The following is a 26,393-nucleotide window of genomic DNA, read 5'->3' on the forward strand; positions in this document are numbered from 1 at the left end:
CTGTCTGTCAGGCAGTCTTCTATCCAAGCTAATAAATTACCCCTAATTCCATGTGATCTAACCTTGTAAATTAATCTTATGTGTGGCACCTTCTCAAACATCTTCCGGAAGTCTAGATATACTACATCTACAGGATCCCCATTATCCACTTTGCTTGTTACATCTTCAAAGAACTCAAGCAAATTAGTCAAACAATATTTGCCCTTCATAAAACCATGCTGACTCTGATAGATAGGGTTTTGACTTTGATTCAGCTTTGGAATATATCCATTAGCCCGAACATTATGCTGCCACTCTCTATTACATATTGCTAATATTTTGGGGGGACTTTGTCCCCAATCCAGGTGTTAGGAAAATAGAGTTAGTTTTAAGGGATTTATATTTGTGTTGGTACTTTTCGAAATGCTTTCCACAGTAACTTCATTGCAGTGTTAATGTAAGCCTACTTGTGACAATAAAGATTATTATTATAAATAAGGTATAGTTTAAGTGTGTTTAATTTAATGTTTCTAGCCTGGAAGGGTAATACTTATAGTTAGATTTATGCTGGACAAAGGTGTGTGGGGTTTGGTTCAGTTCATATTGTGATTCTATTGTTCTTAGAGAGGTTTGCAACGTGAAGAGTAAATAAGAGCCTAGAGAAAAATACAGCATTGCTTAGCAACTGGAGGCCTTTCTGAATATAGAAAAGTTTTAAAGTTTTAATTTTAGCTGAATATATTGCAGTTGAAGACAGGCCAAAGGGGAGTGAACATCTCTCAACTCTGCCCGAAGAAGACTGGACAAGGTGGAAGCAGCAAAGAGGCAGGCTTCCTAGAGTACTAGTTTGTGTCCAGATAACCAAGAAATTGGGACAGAAAGAATGTCTCAAGACAATTGAAGTTGAGAGAACAGAGACTAAGAACTGAAAGAATAAACATAGGGTTCTTAGGAGTTGGGGACAATTGCAACAACCTGATTTAAAGGGGACAGCAGAAGTAACTCCAATGTCTGATGCCATTTTAGTAAGAGTCTGGGAATCGAGAGTTAAAGCAATTGTGAACAGTTTGTACAGCAGTAAAGACAAAGAAATCCTAAAGGGGGTGATGTAAAATCCTGGTTAAAAGCAAATTACTGTGGATGCTGAAATCTGAAACAAAAGAGAAAATGCTGGAAAATCTCAGCAGGTCTGGCAGCATCTGTGGGGAGAGAAACGAGCTAACGTTTCGAGTCCAGGTGACCCTTTGTCAAAGCTAAAAGACATAGAAAGTGGGAAATATTTATACTGTGGAGTGAGAGAATAAAAGATGAGTCGTAGCCACAAAAACCAAGGGAACAGAGTGCTAATAACCACAGAAACCAAGCGGAAGAGTGCTAATGGCAGTCCCCAGAGAGCGAAAAAGGCCAAACAGCAAAGAAATTAACATCAGAGGGTAAACTGTGACAGATGTAGATGTGGGGGGAGGAGAAGGGGGAAGGAAAGGGGAGAAAATGTAAGGAAAGGGGGGGATAGGATAGGGGGGAAATATATATAAAGAAAGACAAGAAAGAAAGAAATGGTCAAAGACAGTTAAAATGAAATGGAATGAAAACAAAGGGGTCGAGCTAATCATTTGAAGTTGTTGAATTCAGTGTTGAGACCGAAAGGCTGTAGCGTGCCTAACCAGAAGATATATTGTTCCTCCAGTTTACTTTGAGCTTCACTGGAACATTGCAGCAGGCCAAGGACAGACGTCTGGACATGGGAGCAGAGTGTAAAATCCTGGACTGGATTTGCTGTTAAAAGTAGAGCAGAAATTTTGTTTCAAAATGTAATTTGGAAAACCTAGTCTGGATTTCGGAATGCAAACCGCTAAGGGAAAGCATTATTGTGAGAGAAGATTTTAACGCACGCTTTTTGATAGTGGAGTACAGAAACTCTCATGTAATCATCCGGGGGGATTCTGAGAAATCCGCAGGCAGTAACTTGGGGGAAGCACAGGGTCTCGTTGTATGTGGACGACCTACTCCTGTATATTTCTGACCCGTTAGGGGGAATGGGAGAGATTATGCGGATCTTAGGGGAATTTGGCCGGTTTTCGGGGTATAAATTGAACATGGGTAAAAGTGAGGTTTATGTGATCCAGGTGAGGGGGCAGGAGAGGAGGCTGGGGGAGTTGCTGTTTAAAGTGGTGGGAGGGAGTTTTCGATACTTGGAAATACAGATCACCTTTACCTTTACCACTTGAGTATTTCTCATGTCCCCAGTTTCTGTCCCTCCCAGGCTGAAACTGATGTCGGAAACCAAGCTTTGATTTATGAACTAATTCATAATCATCTGCCATTTCTGCTGCTAATCTCGCAGTTTTAACCCTCGGCTCTTCCACATGAGTTCTCACTACATCAGGAATTGAATTTTTAAACTTCTCCAAAAGTATAATTTCTCTGAGAGCTTCATACGTTTGATCTATTTTTAAAGCCCTTTTATCCACCTATCAAAATTACTCTGTTTGAGCCTTTCAAACTCCATGTATGTTTGACCAAATTCTTTCCTTAAATTTCTAAACCTTTGTCTGTAGGCTTCAGGCACTAATTCACATGCACCTAAGATGGATTTTTTCACCATCTCATACGTCTCAGATACCTCCTCTGGTAGTGATGTAAACACTTCACTAGCCCTACCTACCAGCTTTGTTTGAAACAGTAATACCCACATGTCCTGTGGCCATTTCATTTGTTTAGCTACCTTCTCAAATGAAATGAAAAATACTTCCACTTCCATCTCGTCAAACCTTGGTAATGCTTGGACATATTTAAATAGATCCCCACCAAGCCTTCGACTATGACGCTCTTTCTCACTATCCTCATCACTATCATCCAACTGTACGTTTCCCTTTACGTCTGCCAATTTAAACTGACTGTTATGTTTCATAGCTATTTTCTGAAGTTCAAACTCTCTTTTTCCCTTTCCTCTCTATCTCTTTCTTTTTGTTCTGCTAGGGCTATTTTTTTTTTTGTTTCTTTCTTCTCTCTCCTTTTCTTTTTCCCCGATCTGTATCTCCCTCTCTCTTTTTCTCTCATTGCATATTCAAGCTGCGTTAATTCTTTTTCATGTTCAAGTTGCTTAATCTGCAACTGGATCTTTGCCATTTCTGATGAGTCAGACTGTATCTCAGGCAACTTTAAATGCTTAGCTACTGCGGTAAGTACCTCATCTTTTCGCATTCTGTCAGGTAATATTTTTATTTTAAAATATGTTCATTCAAAATTTTCAACAATTTTCAACCAAACACTCCAGAGAGAAAGAAAAACAAAGTTGTACAAAGGGAATCAAACAAAGATACATTAACCCCATTTAACAAACAAATACAAAAGTGGGGGAAACACCCCCTTTTAACAAAAACATAAACCAAACCCCCCCTTGGGTTGCTGCTGACCGACCTCCACCTAGCGTTCCGAGAGAGAGTCTAGGAACGGTTACCACCACCTGGAGAACCCCTGCACAGACCCTCGCAAGGCAAACTTTATCCTCTCCAACTTAATGAACCCTGCGATGTCATTGATCCAAGCTTCCAGGCTCGGGGGCTTCGCATCTCTCCACATTAGTAGGATCCTCCGCCGGGCTACCAGGGACGCAAGAACTCCGGCCTATTTCGGCTCCTGCACTCCCGGCTCGTCCAATACCCCAAATAGCGCTATCCCCCAGCTCGGCTTGACCCGGGTGTTCACAACTTTGGACATAACCCTCACAAAGCCCCTCCAAAACTCCTCCAGTGCCGGGCACATCCAGAACATATGGGCATGGTTTGCTGGGCTCCCTGAACATCTCACACACCTGTCCTCCACCCCAAAAAACCTACTCATCCTCGCCCCTGACATATACGCCCTATGTACTACTTTGAACTGTATTAGACTGAGCCTGGCGCAGGAGGAGGAATTGACCCTGCCCAGGGCATCAGCCCACAGACCCTCATCCAGCTCCTCCCCAAGCTCCTCCTCCCACTTGTCCTTCTACTCCTCCACCGAGGCCTCCTCCGCTTCCTGCAGCTCCTGATAAATCGCAGAGACCTTGCTTTCTCCAACCCATACACCCGAAATCACCCTGTCCTGAATCCTTTGTGCTGGAAGTAGCGGAAATTCCCTCACATGCCGTCTCACAAACTCCCTCACTTTCATATACCTAAAAGCGTTTCCGGGAGACAACCCAAATTTCTCCTCCAGCGCCCCCAGGCTAGCAAACGTCCCATCTATGAACAGGTCCCCCATCCTTTTAATTCCTGCCCGATGCCAACTTAGGAACGCCCCATCCACCCTGCCCGGCACAAACCTATGATTATCCCGTATCGGGGACCAAATTGAGGCCCCCACCTCACCCCTATGTCGCCTCCACTGCCCCCAGATCTTCAATGTCGCCGCCACCACTGGGCCCGTGGTGTACCGCGTCAGCGGTAGCAGGAACAGTGCCGTCACCAGCGCCCCCAAGCTAGTACCCACACAAGACGCCGCCTCTAGCCCCTTCCATGCCGCCCCCTCTCCCTCCATTACCCATTTACGGATCATTGCTACATTAGCTGCCCAATAATAACCACACAGATTCGGCAGCGCCAGCCCGCCCCTGTCTCGACTACGCTCCAGAAACACCCTCTTCACCCTCGGGGTCTTGCTCGCCCATACAAACCCCATAATACTCCTGCTAACCCGCTTAAAAAACGCCTTGGGGATTAGGATGGGCAGGCACTGGAACACAAACAAGAACATCGGGAGGAGCGTCATCTTGACCGACTGCACCCTACCCGCCAGGGAAAGTGGCAACACATCCCATTTCCTAAAGCCTTCCTCCATCTGGTCCACCAACCGTGTCAAATTCAGCTTGCGCAGGGCCCCCCAGCTCCTAGCTACCTGGATACCCAGGTATCGAAAGCTCCTCTCCGTCCTCTTCAATGGCAGCTCCTCTAGCCCCCTTTCCTGGCCCCCCGCATGCACTACAAAGAGCTCACTCTTCCCATGTTGAGCTTGTAGCCCGAGAAGTCCCCAAACTCCCTAAGGATCCGCATGACCTCCGCCATTCCTTCCACTGGATCTGCAATATATAACAACAGGTCATCAGCATACAACGACACCCGGTGTTCCTCTCTTCCACGGACCAACCCCCACCAGTTCCTAGACTCCCTTAATGCCATGGCCAGCGGCTCAATTGCCAGCATGAACAGCAAAGGGGACAGGGGACACCCCTGTCTCGTCCCCCGGTACAATCTGAAATATTCCGATCTCCGCCGTAGACACGCTCGCCACCGGGGCCCTGTATAACAACCTGACCCACTCTATGAACCCTTCCCCGAACCCAAACCTGCCAAGCACTTCCCATAGGTACTCCCACTCCACCCGATCAAAGGCCTTCTCGGCGTCCATAGCCGCCACCACCTCCGCTTCCCCCCCCCCACCCCCCCCCCACCGAGGGCATCATAATCATGTTCAGGAGCCTCCGCACATTCGCATTTAACTGCCTGCCCTTCACGAACCCCGTCTGGTCCTCCTGTATCCCTCCCGGGACACAATCTTCAATCCTCGGAGTGAGGACCTTCGCCAGCAACTTGGCATCTACGTTAAGGAACGAGATCGGCCTATACGAACCTTATCCCGCTTGAGGATCAGCGCCCGAGACATTGTCGGGGGCAGAGTCCCTTCCTCCCTTGCCTCATTGAAGGTTCTCACCAGCAACGGGCCCAACAGATCCACATACTTCCTATAAATTTCAACCGAGAACCCATCCGGTCCCGGGGCCTTGCCCGCCTGCATGCTCCCCAATCTCTTAACCAGCTCCTCCAGCCCCATCAGGCCCCCCAGGCCAGCCACCACCCTCGAGAATCTCAGTTGATCTAAGAACCGCCGCATCCCCTCTCCCCCCTCTGACTTGTACAGGTCCCCATAAAAATCCCTAAATACCTCATTTATTTTAACTGCACTCCGCACCGTATTCCCCCCCCCCATCCCTGATTCCTCCAATCTCCCTCGCCGCCTCCCTCTTACGCATCTGACTCGCCTTCTTCCCATACTCATATACTGCTCCCTGCATTTTCCTCCACTGAGTCTCTGCCTTCCCCGTGGTCAATAAATCAAATTCCGTTTGGAGGTTTCATCGCTCCCTCAGCAGCCCCTCTTCGGGGGCCTCTGCATAGCTCCTGTCCACCCTTAATATCTCCCCCACCAACCTCTCCCTCTCCATCCTCTCTCTCTTCGCCCTGTGAGCCCTAATTGAAATTAGCTCTCCCCTCACCACCGCCTTCAGAGCCTCCCAAACCACACCCACCTGCACCTCCTCATTATCATTGGCCTCTATGTATCTCTGAATGCACCCCCGGACCCACCCACAAACCTCCTCATCCGCCAACAGTCCCACATCCAGGCGCCACAGCGGGCGCTGGTCCCCCTCCTCCCCCAACTCCACCCAGTGCGGGGCGTGGTCCGGAATCGCTATAGCCGATTATTCCGTTCCCTCCACTCTTGGAATCAGTGGCCTACTCATCACAAAGAAGTCTATCCGTGAATAGACCTTCTCTCTGGCCACCGGCCTGGCAAACCTCCACGGATCCACTCCCCCCATCTGGTCCATAAACCCCCTTAGCACCTTGGCCGCAGCTGGCCTCTTACCCGTCCTTGACCTGGATCAGTCCAATGCTGGGTCCGTACCATATTAAAGTCCCCCGCTCCCCGCTTCCATATCCGGGATCAGACTCAACATGCGCTTCATAAATCCTGCATCGTCCCAATTCGGGGTATACACTTTCACCAGTCCCACTCGGGTCCCCTGCAACCTACCACTCACCATCACGTATCGACCCCCATTATCCGCCACAATATTCAGCGGCTTGAACAACACTCGCTCCCCCACCAGTATTGAAACCCCTCTATTCTTCGCATCCAGCCCTGAATGAAAGACCTGCCCTACCCATCCCTTTCTCAGCCTGATCTGATCTGCCACCTTCAAATGTGTCTCCCGAAGCATAACAACGTCTGCCTTCAGTCCCTTTAAGTGCGCGAACACCCGGGCCCTCTTGACCGGCCCATTTAAGCCCCTCAGCCGGATCAGGGGGCTACTCCCCCCCCCCCCCCCCCCCCCCCCCACCCTGCCGACTAGCCATCCCCTTTCTTAGGCCAGCCACGTGCCCACACCTCCCGCACACTCGAGTCCCCCAGGCGGCGAGCCCCCGTCCCGACCCTCCCTTTTACCTTCGGTCAGTACAGCAGCAACCCAAGTACTCCCCCCCCCCCCCCCCCCCCCCCCCCCCCCCCCACAGCTAGACCACTGTCTAGCCCCCTTGCTCCCCCATTGCACTCCTGTAAGTTAGCTGACTCCTGCTGACTCCTGCTGACCCTGGCCGCTCCCGCCTTTTCTGTCAGGTAATGTTAACTGCAATATTTTTGCCAAATCTAAAAGTCTGTTTTTAATCTCTGTCCGTAAGGTACTGCGTGTGACCGTCTCCAGCTCCAAAAATGTCTGAGCCTCTGAAAGAGCCATTGTCCACAACACACTCCCTACTTAAACTAAAATACCACACCTGAAAAGCAACCACAATATGCGCACCCCTCACTGTCTTTAGGTTCACTAAGCCAATCCAATTGATAGACTTTTATCCCCCTCGAGCCCCCAATTGTTATGGGTCAGGGTTTAGAGAACCCCAAAGTGTATCATGGAGTTCACCTGACCCACAATTTTTAATACATTGTGGTTTGGGGAGCACACGGCCCACGCTACAGGTGTGGTACAGCAGAAAATGGACAAGTATTTTTCAAAACAAAACAATGTTTATTCTATGAACGCAAGTCAACCTTTTTTAAAACTAACAGTGAACATCTAAGCAACCATTAATTCAAATACAACCCCAAAGAGTACAACACTAAATAGCCCTGCAAGCTGTCCTTTTAACATCCAAAAGACTTAACAAACCTTCAAACAGGAGCACATTAGGTTTACATTCAATACTGAGACCTTTTACAGTTCTGAATTCACCAAATGATCCATAGATAGTCTTTGGATGGCAGAGATCTACAGTACAACTCTACTTCAGATGCAGCTCACTGAAAAACACAGACACACCCAAGCTTTTCTCAAACTGAAACTAAAAAGCAGAAGTAAAGCTCAGCTCCACCCACACTCTGACATCACTCCAGTAACATGAGCAGCTCCATTTCTTAAACACCCATTTCTTAAAGGTACTCTCACATGACAGAAGACCCGGGCCTTTGCCTCCTTGGTAGCCTGGCTACGGATCTTATTGGTGTTGGGGGACTCTGGGTGAGCGACATGGCTGGGTTTCTCAGGCTTGAGAAAATCAAGTTCGCCCTAAGGGGATCAGTGTTAGGGTTCGTTTGGAGGTGGCAGCCATTTATCGACTTCTTCGGGGAAAACTAAACTGTTAGCAGATACAATAGGGGGGGGGGGGTTAGGGAATGTGGTAGTCACCACTAGTAGTATATTACATGTATTACCGTACTACCCATATAGTAGAGGTACATGGGTAAATCCCTGCCTGCTGGCTCCGCCCAGTAGGTGGTGTATAAATGTGTGTGCTCGCCGGTGCTGCAGCCATTCTGGTTCCAGCTACAGGAGGCACAACATCTTTGCTCAATAAAACCTCGATTATTCACTACTCTCGTCTTTGTGGTAATTGATCGTGCATAAAATTATTGAGCAAAGAGTTTTTTTAAACGATGGATCTCTGCATCAAGGCTGATCGCCTGCAGCTGAGCCCTCAAGCAGCCAACGCTACGTCCGCCTTTGACCACTGGCTAGCCTGCTTCGAAAGCTACCTCCGAACATCCGCTGAGGAACACTTGGACTCGCAGAAGCTCCAAGTCCTCTATTCACGGGTGAGCCCTCACATTTTTCCTCTCATCCGGGATACGTCCACTTACTCCAAAGTGATGGAGCTCCTGAAGGGACACTATGTTCGACCAGTCAATCAAGTATACGCCAGCACCTCCTGGCCACGAGACAGCAACTCCCCGGGGAGTCTCTGGATGATTTCTGGCATGCCCTGCACATCCTAGGTAGGAACTGTGACTGCCAGGAGTTTCGGCAGTCCAGCATACCGAACTTTTAATTTGAGACGCTTAATTTACGGGCTTGAAGTCTGCGAACGTCCGCCAGCGGCTACTGGAAGGGGCCAAGCTTGGTCTTGCGGGAACTAGGCAGCTCGCTAATTCATTAGAAGTGGCCACCCCGTAACGTCCAGTCCTACGCCCCCAACCGCGCGGCACCCTCGTGGGCATCGTGGGCCCCACCAGCTGCCGACTCCAGCTCACCGCAAGCCTGCGCCGCGCAGCAGCCAGCCAACTCTGGGAGGCCCAAGTGCTGTTTTTGCAGCCAAAACAAACACCCCAGGCAGCGCTGCCCGGCGTGGAGCGCGATCTGCAACGGCTGTGGGAAGAAGGGACACTTTGTTTCTGTTTGCCAGGTCCGGTCGGTCGCCGCTGTTTCCAGGCCTGGCGTTCCTACACTCCCCACGGGCGCCGCCATTTTTCCCTTCCCACGCCACGTGAGGCACATGGGCGCCGACATCATCTTCACCACAAGCCACGTGCAGACCATGGGCGCTGCCATTTTTGATGTCGCCCACCATGTGCGCCCCGTGGGCGCCGCCATTTTGGGCGGCATCTCAAGACCCCTGCTCGTCTGGCCGTTCATCACCTGCCGCTACCTCCACCACCGCTGACTAGCCCGGAACCTCCCAGCATCTGCCGCAGCTTGCCTCTATCACCCTGGATCAGTCCCGGCCTTGCGACCACGACGGCGACGGTGAAGATCGATGGGCACGAGACGACCTGCCTTTTTGATTCCGGGAGCACAGAGTTTCATCCACCCCACTGTGGTACAGTGCTGCTCCCTCCCGGTACACCCCGTCACCCAGAAAATCTCGCTGGCTTCCTGATCCCATTCTGTGTAAATCTGGGGGTACTGCAACGCAACCCTCACCGTTCAAGGCATAGAGTTCAGCAACTTCCGGCTCTACGGCCTCCCCCCACCTCTGCGCTGCCCTGTTACTCGGCCTGGACTTTCAGTGCCATCTCCAAAGACTAACCTTAAAATTCGGCGGGCCCCTACCCACCTCACCTTCTGCGGCCTCACGACCTTTAAGGTCGACCCACCTTCCCTGTTTGCGAACCTCACCCTGGATTGCAAACTCGTCGCCACTAGGAGCTGACGGTACAGCGCCCAGGACAGGACCTTCATCAGGTCGGAGGTCCAACGGCTTCTGTGGGAAGGGGTCATTGAGGCCAGCAACAGCCCCTGGAGAGATCAAGTGGTAGTAGTAAAGACTGGGGAGAAGCACAGGATGGTTATTGACTACAGTCAGACCATCAACCGGTACACGCAGCTCGACGCGTACCCCCTCTCACGCATATCTGACATGGTCAATCAGATTGCGCAGTATCGAGTCTTTTCCACAGTGGACCTGAAGTCCGCCTACCACCAGCTCCCCATCCACCCGGAGGACCGCCAATACACTGCGTTCGAAGCAGATGGCCACCTCTATCATTTCCTTAGGGTTCCCGTCGGCGTCACTAATGGGGTCTCGGTCTTCCAGCGAGAGATGGACCGAATGGTTGACCGGTACGGACTGCGGGCCACCTTCCCGTACCTAGATAACGTCATCATCTGCGGGCACGATCAGCAGGACCACGACGCGAACCTCAAAATTCCTCCAGACCGCCAAACTCCTTAATCTCACATAAAATAAGGAGAAATGCGTGTTCCGCACCAACCGCTTGGCCATCCTTGGCTATGTCGTGGAAAATGGAGTCGTAGGGCCCGACCCCGACCGCATGCGCCCCCCTCATGGAACTCCCACTCCCCCACTGCCTGAAGGCGCTGAAACGATGCCTAGGGTTTTTCTCCTACTATGTCCAGTGGGTCCCTAATTATGCGGACAAGGCCCGCCCATTCATTCAGTCCACAGTTTTTCCCCTGACGGCTGAGACCCGCCAGGCCTTCAACCATATCAACCATTTCTCCACTATGACCTGTCACCCCGGGGTCACCCGGTTCTTCCATTTCATCAAGGCTCGCAACCTGCCCTACTCCATTGAGGAGGTCAGGACCGTCACCAGAGACTGCCAGGTCTGCGCAGAGTGCAAACCGCACTTCTACCGGCCAGATCGGGCGCACCTGGTGAAAGCCTCCCACCCCTTTGAGCGCTTCAGCATGGACTTCAAAGGGCCCCTCCCCTCCACCAACCGCAACACGTACTTTCTGAATGTGATTGATGAGTACTCTCAGTTCCCTTTTGCCATCCCACGCCCCAATATGACTTCTGCCACGGTAATTAAAGCCCTCCACAGCATCTTCACTCTGTTCGGTTTCCCCGCCTACATCCACAGCGATCGGGGATCCTCTTTTATGAGCGATGAGCTGCATCAGTTCCTGCTCAGCAAGGGCATTGCCTCAGGCAGGACGACCAGCTACAACCCCCGGGGAAATGGGTGGAGTGGGAGAACGGGATGGTCTGGAAGGCCATCCTGCTGGCTCTGCGGTCTAAAGATCACCCGGTCTCCCGCTGGCAGGAGGTCCTCCCCAAAGCGCTCTACTCCATCCGATCGCTCCTCTGTACCGCGACTAACGAGACCCCTCACGAACATGTGTTTGCCTTCCCCAGGAAGTCCACCTCCGGGCTCTGGCTCCCAACATGGCTGACAGCTCCTGGACCCGTCCTCCTTCGGAAGCATGTGCGGACCCATAAGTTGGACCCCTTTGTCGAAAAAGTCCACCTCCTACACACAAACCCGCAGTACGTCTACGCGGCACACCCCAATGGCGCCAGGACACGGCCTCCCTCCGGGACCTGGCACCCGCTGGATCCCCACCCACGACCCCTGAACTGACACCGCACCCCCCCCACTCCGGTTGCGTCAGTCACCCCTGCACCACTCACCCTCCCTCCAGCGAACCTCACCGCAGCCCCCGCCCCAGGAGGATCCGTCCTCCCACTGGTTCCACTCAGGGGTGACGAAGACGAGGACAACATGCTGCCGGAGTCACAGGTGACCAAGTCGGCGCCCACATCACCACCAGGACTGAGGCGATCGCAGAGGAGGGTCAAGGCCCCCGACAGACTTAATTTGTAATGTTGTCCACCACCCCCGCCGGACTCTCTTTTTAACAGGGGGTGAATGTGGTAGTCACCACTAGTAGTATATTACATGTATTACCGCACTACCCATATAGTAGAGGTACATGGGTAAATCCCTGCCTGCTGGCTCCGCCCAGTAGGCGGTGTATAAATGTGTGTGCTCGCCGGTGCTGCAGCCATTCTGGTTCCAGCTACAGGAGGCACAACATCTTTGCTCAATAAAGCCTCGATTATTCACTATTCTCGTCTTTGTAGTAATTGATAGTGCATCGGGGAATAAGGGGAGTAGGGGGAGTTTGTTCAGTTTAGTTTAGTTTTTAGTTTAGTGTAGTTTAGGCGCGAACAGCGAGAAGAGATGGATTGGCTTGGGGAGTGTGGTGCATAGGCGGGGTATGGTTGTTGGTTGGGGGGTGTTACACACTGAGTTATGTTTACATTTGTATTTGTATCTTTTGTTGTTATAAAGTCATAAATGCCTTAATAAAATATTTTTTAAAATATCAAAAGATAAACAAGGTCTAACTTACAAAATCTGCATTGAAAATAAAGGTTTCAAAACTACTTATTAGGGCAGGACTGTGAGGATCAGAGGGACAGACAGTCAAGGGGCTTGGCGTTTCCAAGCCTGATGTATTATTACTGGACGGCGAATACGGAGGAACTGTTGGGTTGGTGTAGGAATCAGGGAGCCATGTGGGTGCGGATGGGTGTCAAAGTCATTTCGAGGGTCTGGGTTGAGGGTATTAGTGACGGCTTCGGACCTGGTCTCACCAGTGAAATATTCAGCAAATCCAGTGGTTCATAGAATCATAGACTCCTTACAGTGCAGAAGGAGGCCATCAGCCTATCGAGTCTGCACCGACCCTCTGAATGAGCATCATACTGAGGCCCGATCCTATCCCCATAACCCCACCTAGGGCATGGCCAATCCTCCTAACCTGCACATCTTTGGACTATGGGAGGAAACCAGAGCACCCGGAGGAAACCCACGCGGACACGGCGGGAACGTGCAAGCTCCACGTCACCCGAGGTCCAAATCGAACCCAGGTCTCTGCCGATGTGAGGCAGCAGTGCTAGCCACCGTGCCCCCCCCCCCCCCCCCCCAAAAAAAAAACGATTGTCTCTAACTTGAAGACAATTTTGGCTGCATTTTAAATTGGGGGCTGTATCAATGATGGCTCCGATTTGTGTGAATCCTACTTTTGAGCCTGTGAGGTTGGATACCAAGTTTGGGGTTTGGGAGGGGAAGGGGTTGGAAAGATGGGGGATCGGTTCCTGGAGGGGTGGTTTGCCAGTATAGAGGAACTGTTTGAGAGGTTTGGGCTCTGACGATCTGACTCGTTCAGATATTTACAAGTTCGTAATTGCAAAACAGATCTTCCTGACATTCCCCCTGGCGCAACCAACCTCGCTAATGGAGAGGGTTCTTTCACAGAGTCAAGGGAAGGGAGCAATTCTGGTATCTATGGATGGATTATGTCAGAGGACTATCGGGGGAGGGGATTAAGGCCAAGTTGGAGGAGGAGTTGGGGCCTGTGTTTGATGATGAGATGTGGAGTGGACCCTGCAGAGGGTAAACTCTGTCCTTCTGTGCAAGTTTGACTTAACATAACTTTTTAAAAAATAAATAAATTTAGAGTACACAATTATTTTTTTCCAATTAAGGGGCAATTTAGCATGAACAATCCACCTACCCTGCACTTCATTGGGTTCTGGGGTGAGACCTACACAGACACAGGGAGAATGTGCAAACTCCACGTGGACAATGAACCTCGGCGCATGAGGCAGCAGTGGACTTAATATATCTTAAAGTGGTGTATAGGGCTCACCTGACCAGGTCCAGGATAAGTCGGTTCTATGCAGTGATGGAGGACAAGTCTGAGCACTGTGCAGGGGGTCTGGCAAACCATGTGCATATGTTCTGGTCGTGTCCCAAGCTTGTGGGTTTATGGGTCGTCTCCTTTAGCGTCATGCAGACGATTCTGAAAATTGAGCCGGAGCCGTGTCCCTTGGTGGCCATATTTGGGGTGTCAGACTACGTAAACGGGCGTAGGAGGCCAATGGCCTAGCCTTTGCCTCGCTGATTGCCTGGAGGCGAGTACTGATGGGGTGGGGGTCAGCTTCTCCATCCAGCGCCTCAGTGTGGCTGTGGGATCTGTTGGAGTTCCTAATATACCTCGAGAAAGTCAAGTACACCGTGAGGGGAGCAATCAAAAGGGTTTTACCGAAGATGGTAGGTGTTTATTGTGTATCTCAAAGAGCTGGTCACCGTTAGTAGCTAAGGGAAAGGGGGGGGGTCCTAGGGTCTTGGGGAATGGTAGGTTGGATTGGGGGAGCTTTAATACTGATTAGTTGTGTTTTGTTTTTATATTATGTATAAAAGGAAAATGTTTGAATAAAGAAATATCTTTTGAAACTTCTCACGGCTAGAGGGACAAAAAGGTTTGAGAAGTAAAGTTTTGTAAGTAAAATTAGACAATGTTTCCATTTGTCTTTGTTTGGTAACTGGAAGGCAAAGCAGATATTTACTCAGCAAACATTGATATGGGAACTTCATAATACATAGCCAGATTGGGACAAAGGCCGATCTAATGTGATATCTTTACCAGAGACAGAGTTGCAATCCAAACAGACAGAAATTAAACTGCAACACATGGGAGATTGTTTTGGGACGAGGATTTACTTTTAACAAAGATAAAACATTGTAGATGCTGGGAATCTGAAACAATATCAGACTAAGTGCTGAAAATATTCAATGGGTCAGGCAAAATATGTGGAGAGAAAAGCGGAGTTAACATTTCCAGGCCAGTTACCTTTTCAGGTTCAAGTCCAACAGGTTTAATTCGAATCACTAGTTTTCGGAGCACAGCTCCTTCATCTCACCTGAGGAAGAAGCTGCGCTCCAAAAGTTAGTGATTCGAAACAAACCTGTTGGACTTTAACTTGGTGTTGTAAGACTTCTTACTGTGCCCACCCCAGTCCAACGCTGGCATCCCCACATCATCATTACCTTTTCAGCAGACTGGAAAAAACTAGAGATGTGACCAGTTTTAAGTAAGTACAGGGGCAGGGAAAGCATAGGTGGAGGCATGGGAAGAACAAAAGAGGAGGATTAATAATGGAGTGGAAAGCAAGTGGGAGTTAATGACGAAAGAAATGATGGTGGAAGGCAGAAAGAAGACTGCGCTAATTGGGCAAGTAAAGAAAGGGGTGTAAAGGAGATGTGAATATGTACAGTAAAATAGCGGAATAGGGAGATGGTACGGGAAATCTGACCAGAGGAGAAGGTTCTTGTGGCCAGGAATTGTGGCAATGGAAGGTATGTGGGTGTAAGGAGTGCCGATTACCTTGCCAGTCATGTACTGATGGGAAATCCCCACCCTCTCATCCCCATTACCAGTGACTGTGGTGTAGCTATTCTCCATTGCCAGTACCTGCTGTTCAAGAGAAAGTAGGAAGTTTGGTGAAGTTTAAACTTGTTAAACTCAAGGTAACAACTATAAAGTGCCCAGGGGAGATATTTTTTCTCAATTTTTTGGAAATGTTTCCTGTTTTTGGATGGCATTAAATTAATGCTAAATTACAAGTGCGGTGGTACTTAATACATATTATTAGAACAGCCACATACTGCATTTGTCCTTCATGTCAAGTTCACTCGTCATTTGGAGTAACAGTGTTGGGGTGCCTTCAGTTGAGCTTGAGATGTTTCAAAGCAAGGGACAAGATCTGAGCAAGGCTATTGCACTTTACTCTTCAGCAAAGATCACACCATAACAATGATTTGTGTGGACACTGGGTAAGGATAATTCCTGCAGTGAAGGTGTGCCCTTCCCATGTCAGTTGGTCACTAACGCAAAAGCGGATAACTTTGGAAAAGGTACAAGGCAAATATTGAGAGTTATGGTTTTGTATATATTGCAGTGTATTAGTCATGGTGCCATTTGACATTCAGTGATATGAATGCACCACTCAAATTTTAGGCACCCTTTGTTTCACAAGCTGTTATGACAACTAATCTCAAGTGTAAGAATCCGATGTAAGACAATGCACATTCAAATGAAAGTGGGTGCAAGACAATTGGTAATTAACAATCCATGTGGCATCAAAATATATTATAGATTCCCTACAGTACAGAAAGAGGCCATTAGCCCATCGGGTCTACACCAACTGTTTGAAAGAGCACCCCACCCAACCTTTGTGGAGTCTGAGGGGCAGTTTAGCATGACCAATCCACCTAGCCTGCATGTCTTTGGACTGTGGGAGGAAACCCACACCGCCACTGGGAGAACGTGAAAACTCCACACAGACAGTTGCCCAAGATCGGAATTGAACCCCGGTCTCTGGCACTGAGGCGTCAGCGCTAACCATTGTGCCACCGTGCTGCCTGTGATTCCAAAGCAACTAAATCACTGATTCCAAAACTACTAAATATTTCAGTACCAAGCTTTATATTCCGGTTATCCAGGTGAAATTGTTGGTTAACAGCTGTGGTGAATGGAACTACTGTTAATTCACCAGTGCACTGTGATATCATGTTACTGATGTATCATGTTACGTTATGTGTTTAACCCTGTGGGCTCCATCTATAGGCCATTGTACGGCTTCACCCACAGGGGGGCTATGTCGGGGCATATACAGGCTCGCCCATGGCTCCACCCCTTACAGGAAGTATAAAGGCAGCTGACCTGTGGGGCCGCATTCATTGTTGTACCGGTCACAGGCAGGCTCAGTTGTAAGCTGATTAAAACCACGGTTTACTTCTCAACGTATCTCTCAGTGAATTGATGGTCGCATCAATTTAATCAGCTTAAAATACTACTGTGGAATCAGCCCTCAAACCTGAAAGACTGGAACTCGATCCACAGGCCGCGGAGGCGAGAGAAATTTTTTAACACTGGCTTCGATGCTTCAAGGCCTATCTCGTCGTGTCGTCTACGCCATCCGTCACGGATGAACAGAAACTGAGCCCCCTCCACGCACGGGTGAGCCATCGTGTTTCTGTCCAGCTCGACGGCGCCGCGTCATTTTCATAGGCCCTCGCACTACTCGAACGCATATATGTAGGGCCCGAGAACGAGGTCTACGCGCGACACATCTTCCCAACTCGCCGCCAGCGCCCCAGGGAGTCGCTGGATGACTACCTACGCGACCTCAAAGCCCTCACGCGCAACTGTAACTACCAGGCCGTTACGGCCCCTCAGCATATGGAGCTCGCTATCCGAGACGTTTACGTGGCGGGGGTCCAATCGAACTATGTAAGACTGCGCCTGCTCGAAAAAGGGGCCCAGGACCTGGAGGACACGGTAACACTAGCTACCTCCTGGAGGTCGCGTTTCAGAGCCTTATTGCGTTCCCCGCCGACCACGCGACCCCCTCGTGGGCCCCTGACCAGAGACTACCCCAGGCTTGTGTCACGCGGCCGCCCGCCCATCATGGGGGGGATGCCCTGCTATTTTTGCGGCCAGTCCCAACATCCCCGACAGCAATGCGAACTGTAGTAACTGCGGGCGAAAAGGATACTTCGCCAAGGTCTGCCTGGCCAGGTCTAAAAACTCGAACTCACAGACCCGATCCATAGGCCCGCAGACCCCACAAAGTGGCAGCGTGTCTGCCGACTCCGCCTCCGCACAACACGTGCGACTCATAGAGGCCGCCATCTTGGCCATCCTCCCCCACGCGGCCGGCCACGTGCGATCCATGGGGGCCGCTATCTTGGACACCATCGTCCTCACCGCCCGCCACATTTGACCAACGGAGGCCGCCACCTTGGCCGCCATCTGCGACACCACCCGAGATGTACGAACGACATGGACAGCAGCCATTGCGCGGCCGCCCCAGCGCCTGCGATCACACCGCCAGCTACCCCCAGCTCAGCGTGGTCACCCTGGACCAGTCGCGACCAAAGCACCTCCGGAGCTCCATGATGGCCGTCCGGGTAAACGGGTACGAGACACCTTGCCTTTTCGACTCCGGGAGCACAGAGAGCTTCATTCACCCGGACATGGTAAGATGCTGCTCGCTCCCAATATTCCCGACGCACTAAACCATATCCCTCGCCTCTGGGTCGCAGTCGGTGTAAATGCAAGGGTGCACAACTGCAACCCTAGTGATCCAGGGCGCTGAGTACGCTAATTTTAAACTATATGTGCTCCCAGACCTCTGCGCTCCTCTCCTCTTAGGACTCGATTTTCAGTATAACCTCAGGAGCCTAACTCTTAAATTCAGGGGGGCCCTGCCCCCGCTCACCATATGCGACCCTAAAAATCGACCATCCCCCCCCCCCCCCCCCCCCCTCCTCTTCGCAAACCTCACCGCCGATTGTAAGCCAATAGCCACCAGAAGCAGTCAGTATAGTATGCAGGACAGGACGTTCATTAGGTCCAAGGTCCAGCGTCCCTTGCGGGAAGGGGTCATAGAAGCCAGCAATAGCCCCTGGAGAGCTCAGGTGATGGTCGTCAAGACCGGGGAAAAGTTCCGGATGGTGGTTTATTATAGCCAGACCATTAACCGCTTTACGCAACTCGATGCGTACCCCCTTCCCCGGATTGCAGACATGGTAAATCAGATCGCGCAGTACCGCGTGTTCTCTACGGTAGAGCTGAAGTCTGCATATCACCAGCTCCCAATCCGCCTGGAGGACCGCCACTACACTGCGTTTGAGGCAGATGGCCGCCTTTTCCATTTCCTCTGGGTCCCCTTTGGCGTCACAAACGGGGTTTCGGTGTTCCAACGAGCAATGGACCGAATGGTGGACCAGTACGGGCTGCGGGACACGTTTCCGTACTTGGACAATGTAACCATCTGCGGCCATGATCAGCAGGACCACGACGCCAACCTCCACCGATTTCTCCAAACCGCCCAAAAACTCAACCTCACCTACAACAAGGAGAAATGTGTTTTCCGCACAACCAGGCTAGCCATCCTCGGCTACGTCGTGGAAAACGGGGTCCTAGGGCCCAACCCTGACCGTATGCGCTCCCTCCTCCAATTCCCTCTCCCTCACTGCCCCAAGGTCCTGAAGAGGTGCCTTGGATTTTTCTCCTATTACGCCCAGTGGGTCCCCCAGTATGCGGACAAAGCCCGCCCACTATTTAAGGCCACCATTTTTCGACTGCATCAAGGCGGACATCGCCAAAGCTGCAATGCGCGTGGTGGACCAGTCCGCCCCCTTCCAGTTGGAGAGCGATGCCTCAGAGGTCGCTCTCGCCGCCACTCGCCACCAAGCAGGCAGACCGGTTGCGTTCTTTTCCCGCACCCTCACCATCTCTGAAGTTCGACACTCCTCGGTCGAAGAAGAAGCCCAAGCCATTGTGGAAGCCGTACGGCACTGGAGGCACTACCTCGCTGGTAGGAGGTTAACCCTCATCGCCGACCAACGATCGGTTGCCTTTATGTTTGACAATAGGCAGCGGGGCAAGATCAAGAATGACAAGATCTTGAGGTGGAGGATCGAACTCTCCACCCAAAACTACGATATAGTATATCGTCCTGGGAAGCTCAACGAGCCCCCAGATGCCCTGTCCCACGGCACGTGCGCCAGCGCGCAAGATGACCGATTACGTGCTATCCACAATGACCTCTGCCACCCGGGGGTCACCCGGCTTGCCCATTACATCAAGGCCTGCAACCTGCCCTACTCCATCGAGGAGGTCAAAGCTGTGCGGAGTGTAAACCGCACTTCTATCGACCAGATAAAGCCCACCTGGTAAAGGCGTCCTGGTCCTTTGAACGCCTTAGTATCGATTGCAAAGGGCCCCTCCCCTCCAATAATCGCAACACGTACTTCCTGAACATCATAGACGAGTTCTCCCGTTTTCCGTTCGCAAGTCCCAACCCCGATATGACCACTCCCACAGTCATCAAAGCCTTGCATAGTGTCTTCACCCTGTTCGGTTTCCCCAGCTATGTCCACAGCGACAGGGGCTCATCGTTCATGAGTAACGAACTGCATCAGTACCTGCTCAGTAAGGGCATCGCCTCGAACAGGACTACCAGCTATAACCCCAGGGGAAACGGGCAGGTGGTGAGGGAGAATGCGACAGTCTGGAAGACCGTTCTACTGACCCTACGGTCCAGGTATCTCCCGGTTTCTCACTGGCAGGAGGTCCTCCCCGATGCGCTCCACTCTATTAGGTCCCTCCTTTGCACGGCCACAAACCAGACCCCTCATGACCGCTTGTTTGTTTTCCCTAGGGGAGCTACCTCAGGGGCCTTGCTTCCGCCCTGGCTGATGACACCGGGTCCAGTCCTCCTCCGAAAACATGTCCGGAGCCATAAGACCGACCCCCTGGTAGAGAGGGTCCAGCTCCTGCACTCCAACCCACACTATGCGTATATCAGACACCCCGATGGCCGGCAGGATACCGCCTCCCTCCGGGACCTGGCGCTCGCAGGCTCTGACACCACGACCACTACTGCATCCCCCACACTAGGTCCCGTCCAACCTCCCATGTTCAGCACCCCTACCCCTATCCAACCTCCCATGTTCAGCACCCCTACCCCGATATGGTTCTCGGGCTCCCTCCCACCCGCCGCACCGGTCCACAGGAATGAAGCTCCGGAAGAGCCGCTCCAGGAGTCCACGCCTGTGCCTGCTCCGGGCCCAGCTCCACAGCCACCCGAAATGGCTGCAACACCAGTGCTTCGGCGGTCGCAACGTACGATCCGGGCACCAGACCGACTGAATCTGTAAACCCGTCACCCCCGTCGGACTTAACTTTTTAAACTGGGGGTGAATGTGGTGAATGGAACTTCTGTTAATTCACCAGTGCACTGTGATATCATGTTACTGCTGTGTCATGTTACGTTATGTGTTTAACCCTGTGGGCTCCACCTATGGGCCATTGTACGGCTTCACCCACAGGGGGCTATGTCGGGGAATGTATGGGCTTGCCTATGGCTCCACCCCTTACAGGAAGTATAAAGACAGCTGACCTGCGGGGCCGCATTCATTGTTGTGCCAGTCACAGGCAGGCTCAGTTGTAAGCTGATTAAAACCTCGGTTTACTTCTCAACGTGTGTCTCAGTGAATTGATGGTCGCATCAACAGCTAAATAAGGGAGTTACCACAGTCTCCCAGAGGTTTGTTCAATTGCGGCAGCTTTTTAGTTCTGTATTTTGTTCTTCCCTGTGGTACGGTGCGGTTGCATTGTTTCTGGATGAGGCAATGGTGATCTTTTTTGTGCTTTATTTCATATGTTTGTAATCCAAATATAAATTAATTATAATTTAAGAATTTGTGATACATTAATTTCACTATGTAAAGTTGTGTACTCATTATTGGGGGATCATCACTGACTCTCACGCCTGCAAAATACATTTCTACACTTGTGAAGTGTCTGGAGCACCAGGTCCCCCTATGTGTAGCTAACACCTGCAAAAATAATATACTGGGAGTGAAATTACCTTTGACTTTCCATAGATAATGCCACAGGAGATTTGAGGGCTGACATCTTTTACTTGTGTTTTTCTTGCAGTGGTGTGGGATCTGAAAACAAGCCGGAGCTACAGCGTGTGCTAGAATACAGGCGGAGAGAACAGCTCATTCGACAAAGAAAGGATGAAGAAGAGGCACAGAAAATGAAATCGCCTTTTGAGGTTGAGCTCCTGAAAAGACAGCAAAGATTGGAGGAGGTTAGATGTTCTGGGAGATTTGTTTTCAGTTATGCTTGGCCAAAGTTAGACTTTGTGACTTTTTGTTTAGCTGGAAGGCTCTGTCAGTCTTATCGGAAGGGGAACAAATTAATGTTACAATATGGGTCAAATTGCATCATAGATTATCATAGAATTTACATTGCTTTAGTATTACCCTAAACAATCTAATTTGTCTAGTAATATATTGCATGTCAAGTTCATTTTTTAAAAATTTGTTCATGGGATGTGGGCGTCTCTGGCTGGGCCAGCATTTATTGCCCATCCCTGAGAACATTTAAGAGTCAACCACAGTGCTGTGGATCTGGAGTCACATGTAAGGACGACAGATTTCCTCTCTGAAGGACATTAGTGAACCAGATGGTCATCTTTAGACGTCTAATTCCAATTCAAATTTCACCTCTGCCATGGCGGGATTGGAACGCAGGTCCCCAGAGTATGACTCCGGATTTCTGGATTACTAGTCCAGCGACAATACCACTGCCTCCCAATGGGATTAAATGTAAAAAATGATCAATTGTTTAGTAGCTGCTTAAAACCAGATAGATGGGCCACAAATGTTTTTATCAATTTAACAAATCCAAAAAGCTTGTTCAAAGACCTTTTTCCCCCAGCTAAGCCCCAGTCTTCACAATCCTCTTAATCTTTCTTCCAAATTTTGATTCTGTCCCTTTCCTCCCCTGCTGCTAGGCAGCACCTCCATTGCTGGGATACAAGCGAATGCAAAGGCGATGGAGACATGACTGGAGAGATGTCTTTTGGTACAGAGAGCTTGGGAGTGGGAGAGAAAAAATAATGAAGGAAAGAGAGAGCAAAACGTACATGAGAGAGCAAGAAAATAAGTCACTTGCAAGTGTTAGACAGGGTCTCTGGGAGGCATGAAAAGTGACAGGCAAATATCCCAGGAATGGAGGATATATAAAGGACATATTACTTTTTCATTAAAATATCCATGTGTCCAGTGTTACAACCAGGTGAAGAGGCTTAGGGGAGCTTCCCTCTTGTCCCACTCCTTGTTTGATCACAACCATTTTTTTTTTTAAAAAAGGATACGCTCGTCCATTGAGTGATTCATTGTTTACATGCTAAGGGTGGAATTTTATGGCTTTGTCATGGCGGGGCTGGAGCTGGAAAATGTGACGAACCATTCACAGCTCCGCTGACATTGGCAGGGCCAGAAGATCTTGCCAGTGGGAAGATCTGTAACATTCCACCGGTGATTATAAAAAGACACAAACAGGTTTGCTTTGAGTGTTTACAACGAGAATAGAATTTATGGGAATTTACTTGCTAACAATAATAAAAACGCTTCAACTTTCACGCACACACCCAGTCAAAGCTCATGTTTATACGAGCATACAAATTAGGAGCAGGGATAGGCCACCCGGCCCTCGAGCCTGCTCCACCATTCAGTAAGGTCATGGCCGATTGGACTGTACCCTCGACCCACATTCCCGCTTATTCCCAATAGCCTTTCACCGTTGTCACGCAGCAGACGAGGCTCAAAACAAGTTGGATGGAAGGAGTGAGGGGGGAACTCACTCGGGGTCTTGCTACTTCAGCATCTGATTTCTTTGTACACTTGTCTGCAGAGAAAACAGGTTTTTTGAGTCCTTTTTAGAAATTCAATTAGTGGTTTCCAGCCAGTAAATTCAGAAAGTAATTTTTCTTTTTTTCTGAAGCGTGGCTTCATAACGCCAGTATAAGTGAGGAGTGGGGCGACCAGGGATTGCTGATTGGCTGCAGGTAACAGCAGCCAGGATGATACATGTATTAACCATGCATACAAAGAATCTTTCTCCCATTTCACCAGTAGGAGAACCTGGGACAGAAACAGAAAATACTGGAGAATCACAGCAGGTCTGACAGCATCTATGGAGAGAAAAGGGGGCTAACGTTTCGAGTCTGGATGACTCTTTGTCAAACCTCACAAAGAGTATCTGGGAGACTGGAGACTCCGAGTCAATCCAAAACGGTTGCCAATTCCAGTTTAATCAGTGACAAAAGCACGTCCCAATCACACCTAATGAACTGCAGCATTTGCAGCTTGGGTGCTTGTTTAAAAGTAAATTAGAAAGTAAATCGAGCGATTGCTGATACTTTTGACAACTAGCCAAAAGTAGAAAATACAACAAATACTTTGATTAGAATGATCATTACCACGATTTTTCATAAATGTAATTGAACACATCCAAGTTGAGAAAATAGTCCACCTCCTTCAGATTGTTCAGATGTAAATTAATGATTGGCTGATTGGAGTCTGTTAGTGCCAGGAAGACCTCCGTTGAAGGGTGTACCACTCGAATCATTTGGCAGGTTTTATAATTGACTGCAATTTTTGATTCTGCCCCATTAAATATCCTATCCTATCGGTATGATCACACCCTGTGCAATGCCTTTTTAGCAGCTTAAAAATAGAAACCAGGAATTTGCAGCTGTATAATGCAGTTCACAACCACTGTTTTTACATTTGTCATAATAGAATTCAAACTCTCAATTCAAGTGCCTCATGTCCATACCTTGAAAAAAAATATTTCTTTTAAGAAAAAGAGACCAAACATTGATTTGACAGAGGTATTCAAAATCATGAGGTCATAGGTCATAGATCATAGAATTTACAGTGCAGAAAGGCCATTTGACCCATCGAGTCTGCACCGGCTCTTGGAAAGAGCACCCTACCCAAGCTCACACCTCCACATCCTGGGACCCTGGAGCTGTGAAACAATTGTGCTAACCACTATGCTACTGTACTGCTCATGGTCAGGACAGAGTAGATGGGAAGATGGAAGAATCGAAAAGGCAAAAGAAGTCATGGCAACATGAGGAAAATATTTTTTCCACACAGTATATGTTTCGGATTTGGAAGGCACTGTCCGAATGCGTGGTGGAGGCAGGGTCAATTGAGGCTTCCAAGAGGGAATTGGATCATTATATGAAAAGGGAAAAATGCAGGGCTATGAGTAAAGGCTTGGGAGTGGTACTAGATAAATTGCTCCTTAAAGGGCCGGCACATACAATGAGACAAATAGCCTTCTTTAAAGCTGTGACCATCCTATCATTCTGATTTGCCCATCCTATCATTCTGATTTGCCAACAATATTGGACACTGTGTAAAATCATAAAAGTGTGGTGAAAATTTTTTTTAAAAAGATTTTTAACAGCTGCAAGAATATCCAAACGTTTTTTCACTTTTGTTTTATTATAAGAAAAAAATAAATGTTGCAGTAGTTTTGGAATCTGAGGATGGGGTGGTGAACTCTGGTCTGGGAACATTTCCCGTGTTTCCAATAGCAGTGGTTTAATAATTTCAGCAAATCATTTTTTTTTTTTTTTAATTTTTATTAAAGGTTTTCATAAAATATCAAGAACAAAATTAAAAAGGAACCCAACAGGGTTAAGTACAAAACACAGTCCAGAAAAAACAACCCTCCATACCCCCCTCCCCCTGTACATAAATAATAAATTAACATTAACACCCCGACTTAATACAACCAAGTATATGCACCCCCTCAGACCCTCCAGTGTAAATAACAAAAACAAAAAATAATAAAGTGACCCGACCCCCCCCCCCCCATGTTGCTGCTGCCATTGACCAATGTCTACCGCTCTGCCAGGAAGTCTAAGAACGGTTGCCACCGCCTAAAGAACCCTTGTACCGACCCTCTCTAGGCGAATTTCACCTTCTCCAACTTAATAATCTCCGCCATATCATTTGGGGGCCTCGCATTCTACCACTGAAGAAGAATCCTTCGCCGGGCTACCAGGGACGCAAAGGCCAGAATTCCGGCCTCTTTCGCCTCCTGCACTCCCGGCTCCTCTGCCACCCCAAATATTGCGAGTCCCCAGCCCGGCTTGACCCTGGATCCTACCACCCTCGACACCGTCCTCGCTACGCCCTTCCAAGATTCCTCCAGCGCTGGGCATGCCCAGAACATATGGGTGTGATTTGCTGGGTTCCCTGAGCACCTAACACACCTGTACTCACCCCCAAAAAAACAACTCATTCTTGTCCCGGTGATGTGTGCCCTGTGCAGCACCTTAAACTGTATGAGGCTGAGCCTCGCACATGATGAGGAAGAGTTCACCCTCCCTAGGGCATCTGTCCACGTCCCTTCCTCAATTTCCTCTCCCAACACCTCCTCCCACTTACCTTTTACCTCCACCACCGAGGCCTCCTCCTCCTCCTGCATCACCTGGTAAGTTTCCAAGATCTTCCCCACTCCCAACCACCCCCCCGAGAGCACCCTGTCCTGTACTGTGTGTGGCAGTAGCCGCGGGAATTCCGCCACCTGCTGTCTGGCAAATGCCCTGACCTGTAAGTACCTGAAGGTGTTCCCCAGGAGGAGCCCATACTTCTCCCCCAGCTCACCCAAGCTCGTGAACTTCCCGTCCACAAACAGGTCCCCCAACCTTCGTATCCCTATGCCACCCCGCAAACCCTCCAGCTGTTCTTCCTGGGGCGAACCGGTGGTTCCCCCATAATGGGGTCCCCGCCGAGGTCCCCACTTCCCCCCTGTGCCGCCTCCACTGCCCCCAAATTTTGAGGACAGCCACCACCACCGGGCTTGTGGTATACCTCCTTGGAGGGAGCGGCAGTGGCGCCGTTGCCAGCGCCCCCAGACTTGTATCCACACAAGACGCCGTCTCCAGCCTCTT

General features: G+C 49.8%; 1 protein-coding gene across 4 annotated transcripts in view; it reads left to right on the forward strand.

Annotated features, from left to right (window-relative positions):
* Window positions 1–26,393, forward strand: part of LOC140388359 (actin-associated protein FAM107A-like) — a 359,626-nt gene that overhangs the window by 326,620 nt on the left and 6,613 nt on the right. For all 4 annotated transcript variants that reach the window (XM_072472389.1, XM_072472392.1, XM_072472390.1 and 1 more), the window contains one exon: window positions 21,563–21,719. In XM_072472389.1, coding sequence (XP_072328490.1) covers window positions 21,563–21,719 — 157 coding nt within the window. The remainder of the gene's footprint in view (window positions 1–21,562; window positions 21,720–26,393) is intronic.

The sequence above is a fragment of the Scyliorhinus torazame genome, chromosome 13, assembly GCF_047496885.1.
Source record: "Scyliorhinus torazame isolate Kashiwa2021f chromosome 13, sScyTor2.1, whole genome shotgun sequence".
NCBI classification, from domain to species: domain Eukaryota; kingdom Metazoa; phylum Chordata; class Chondrichthyes; order Carcharhiniformes; family Scyliorhinidae; genus Scyliorhinus; species Scyliorhinus torazame.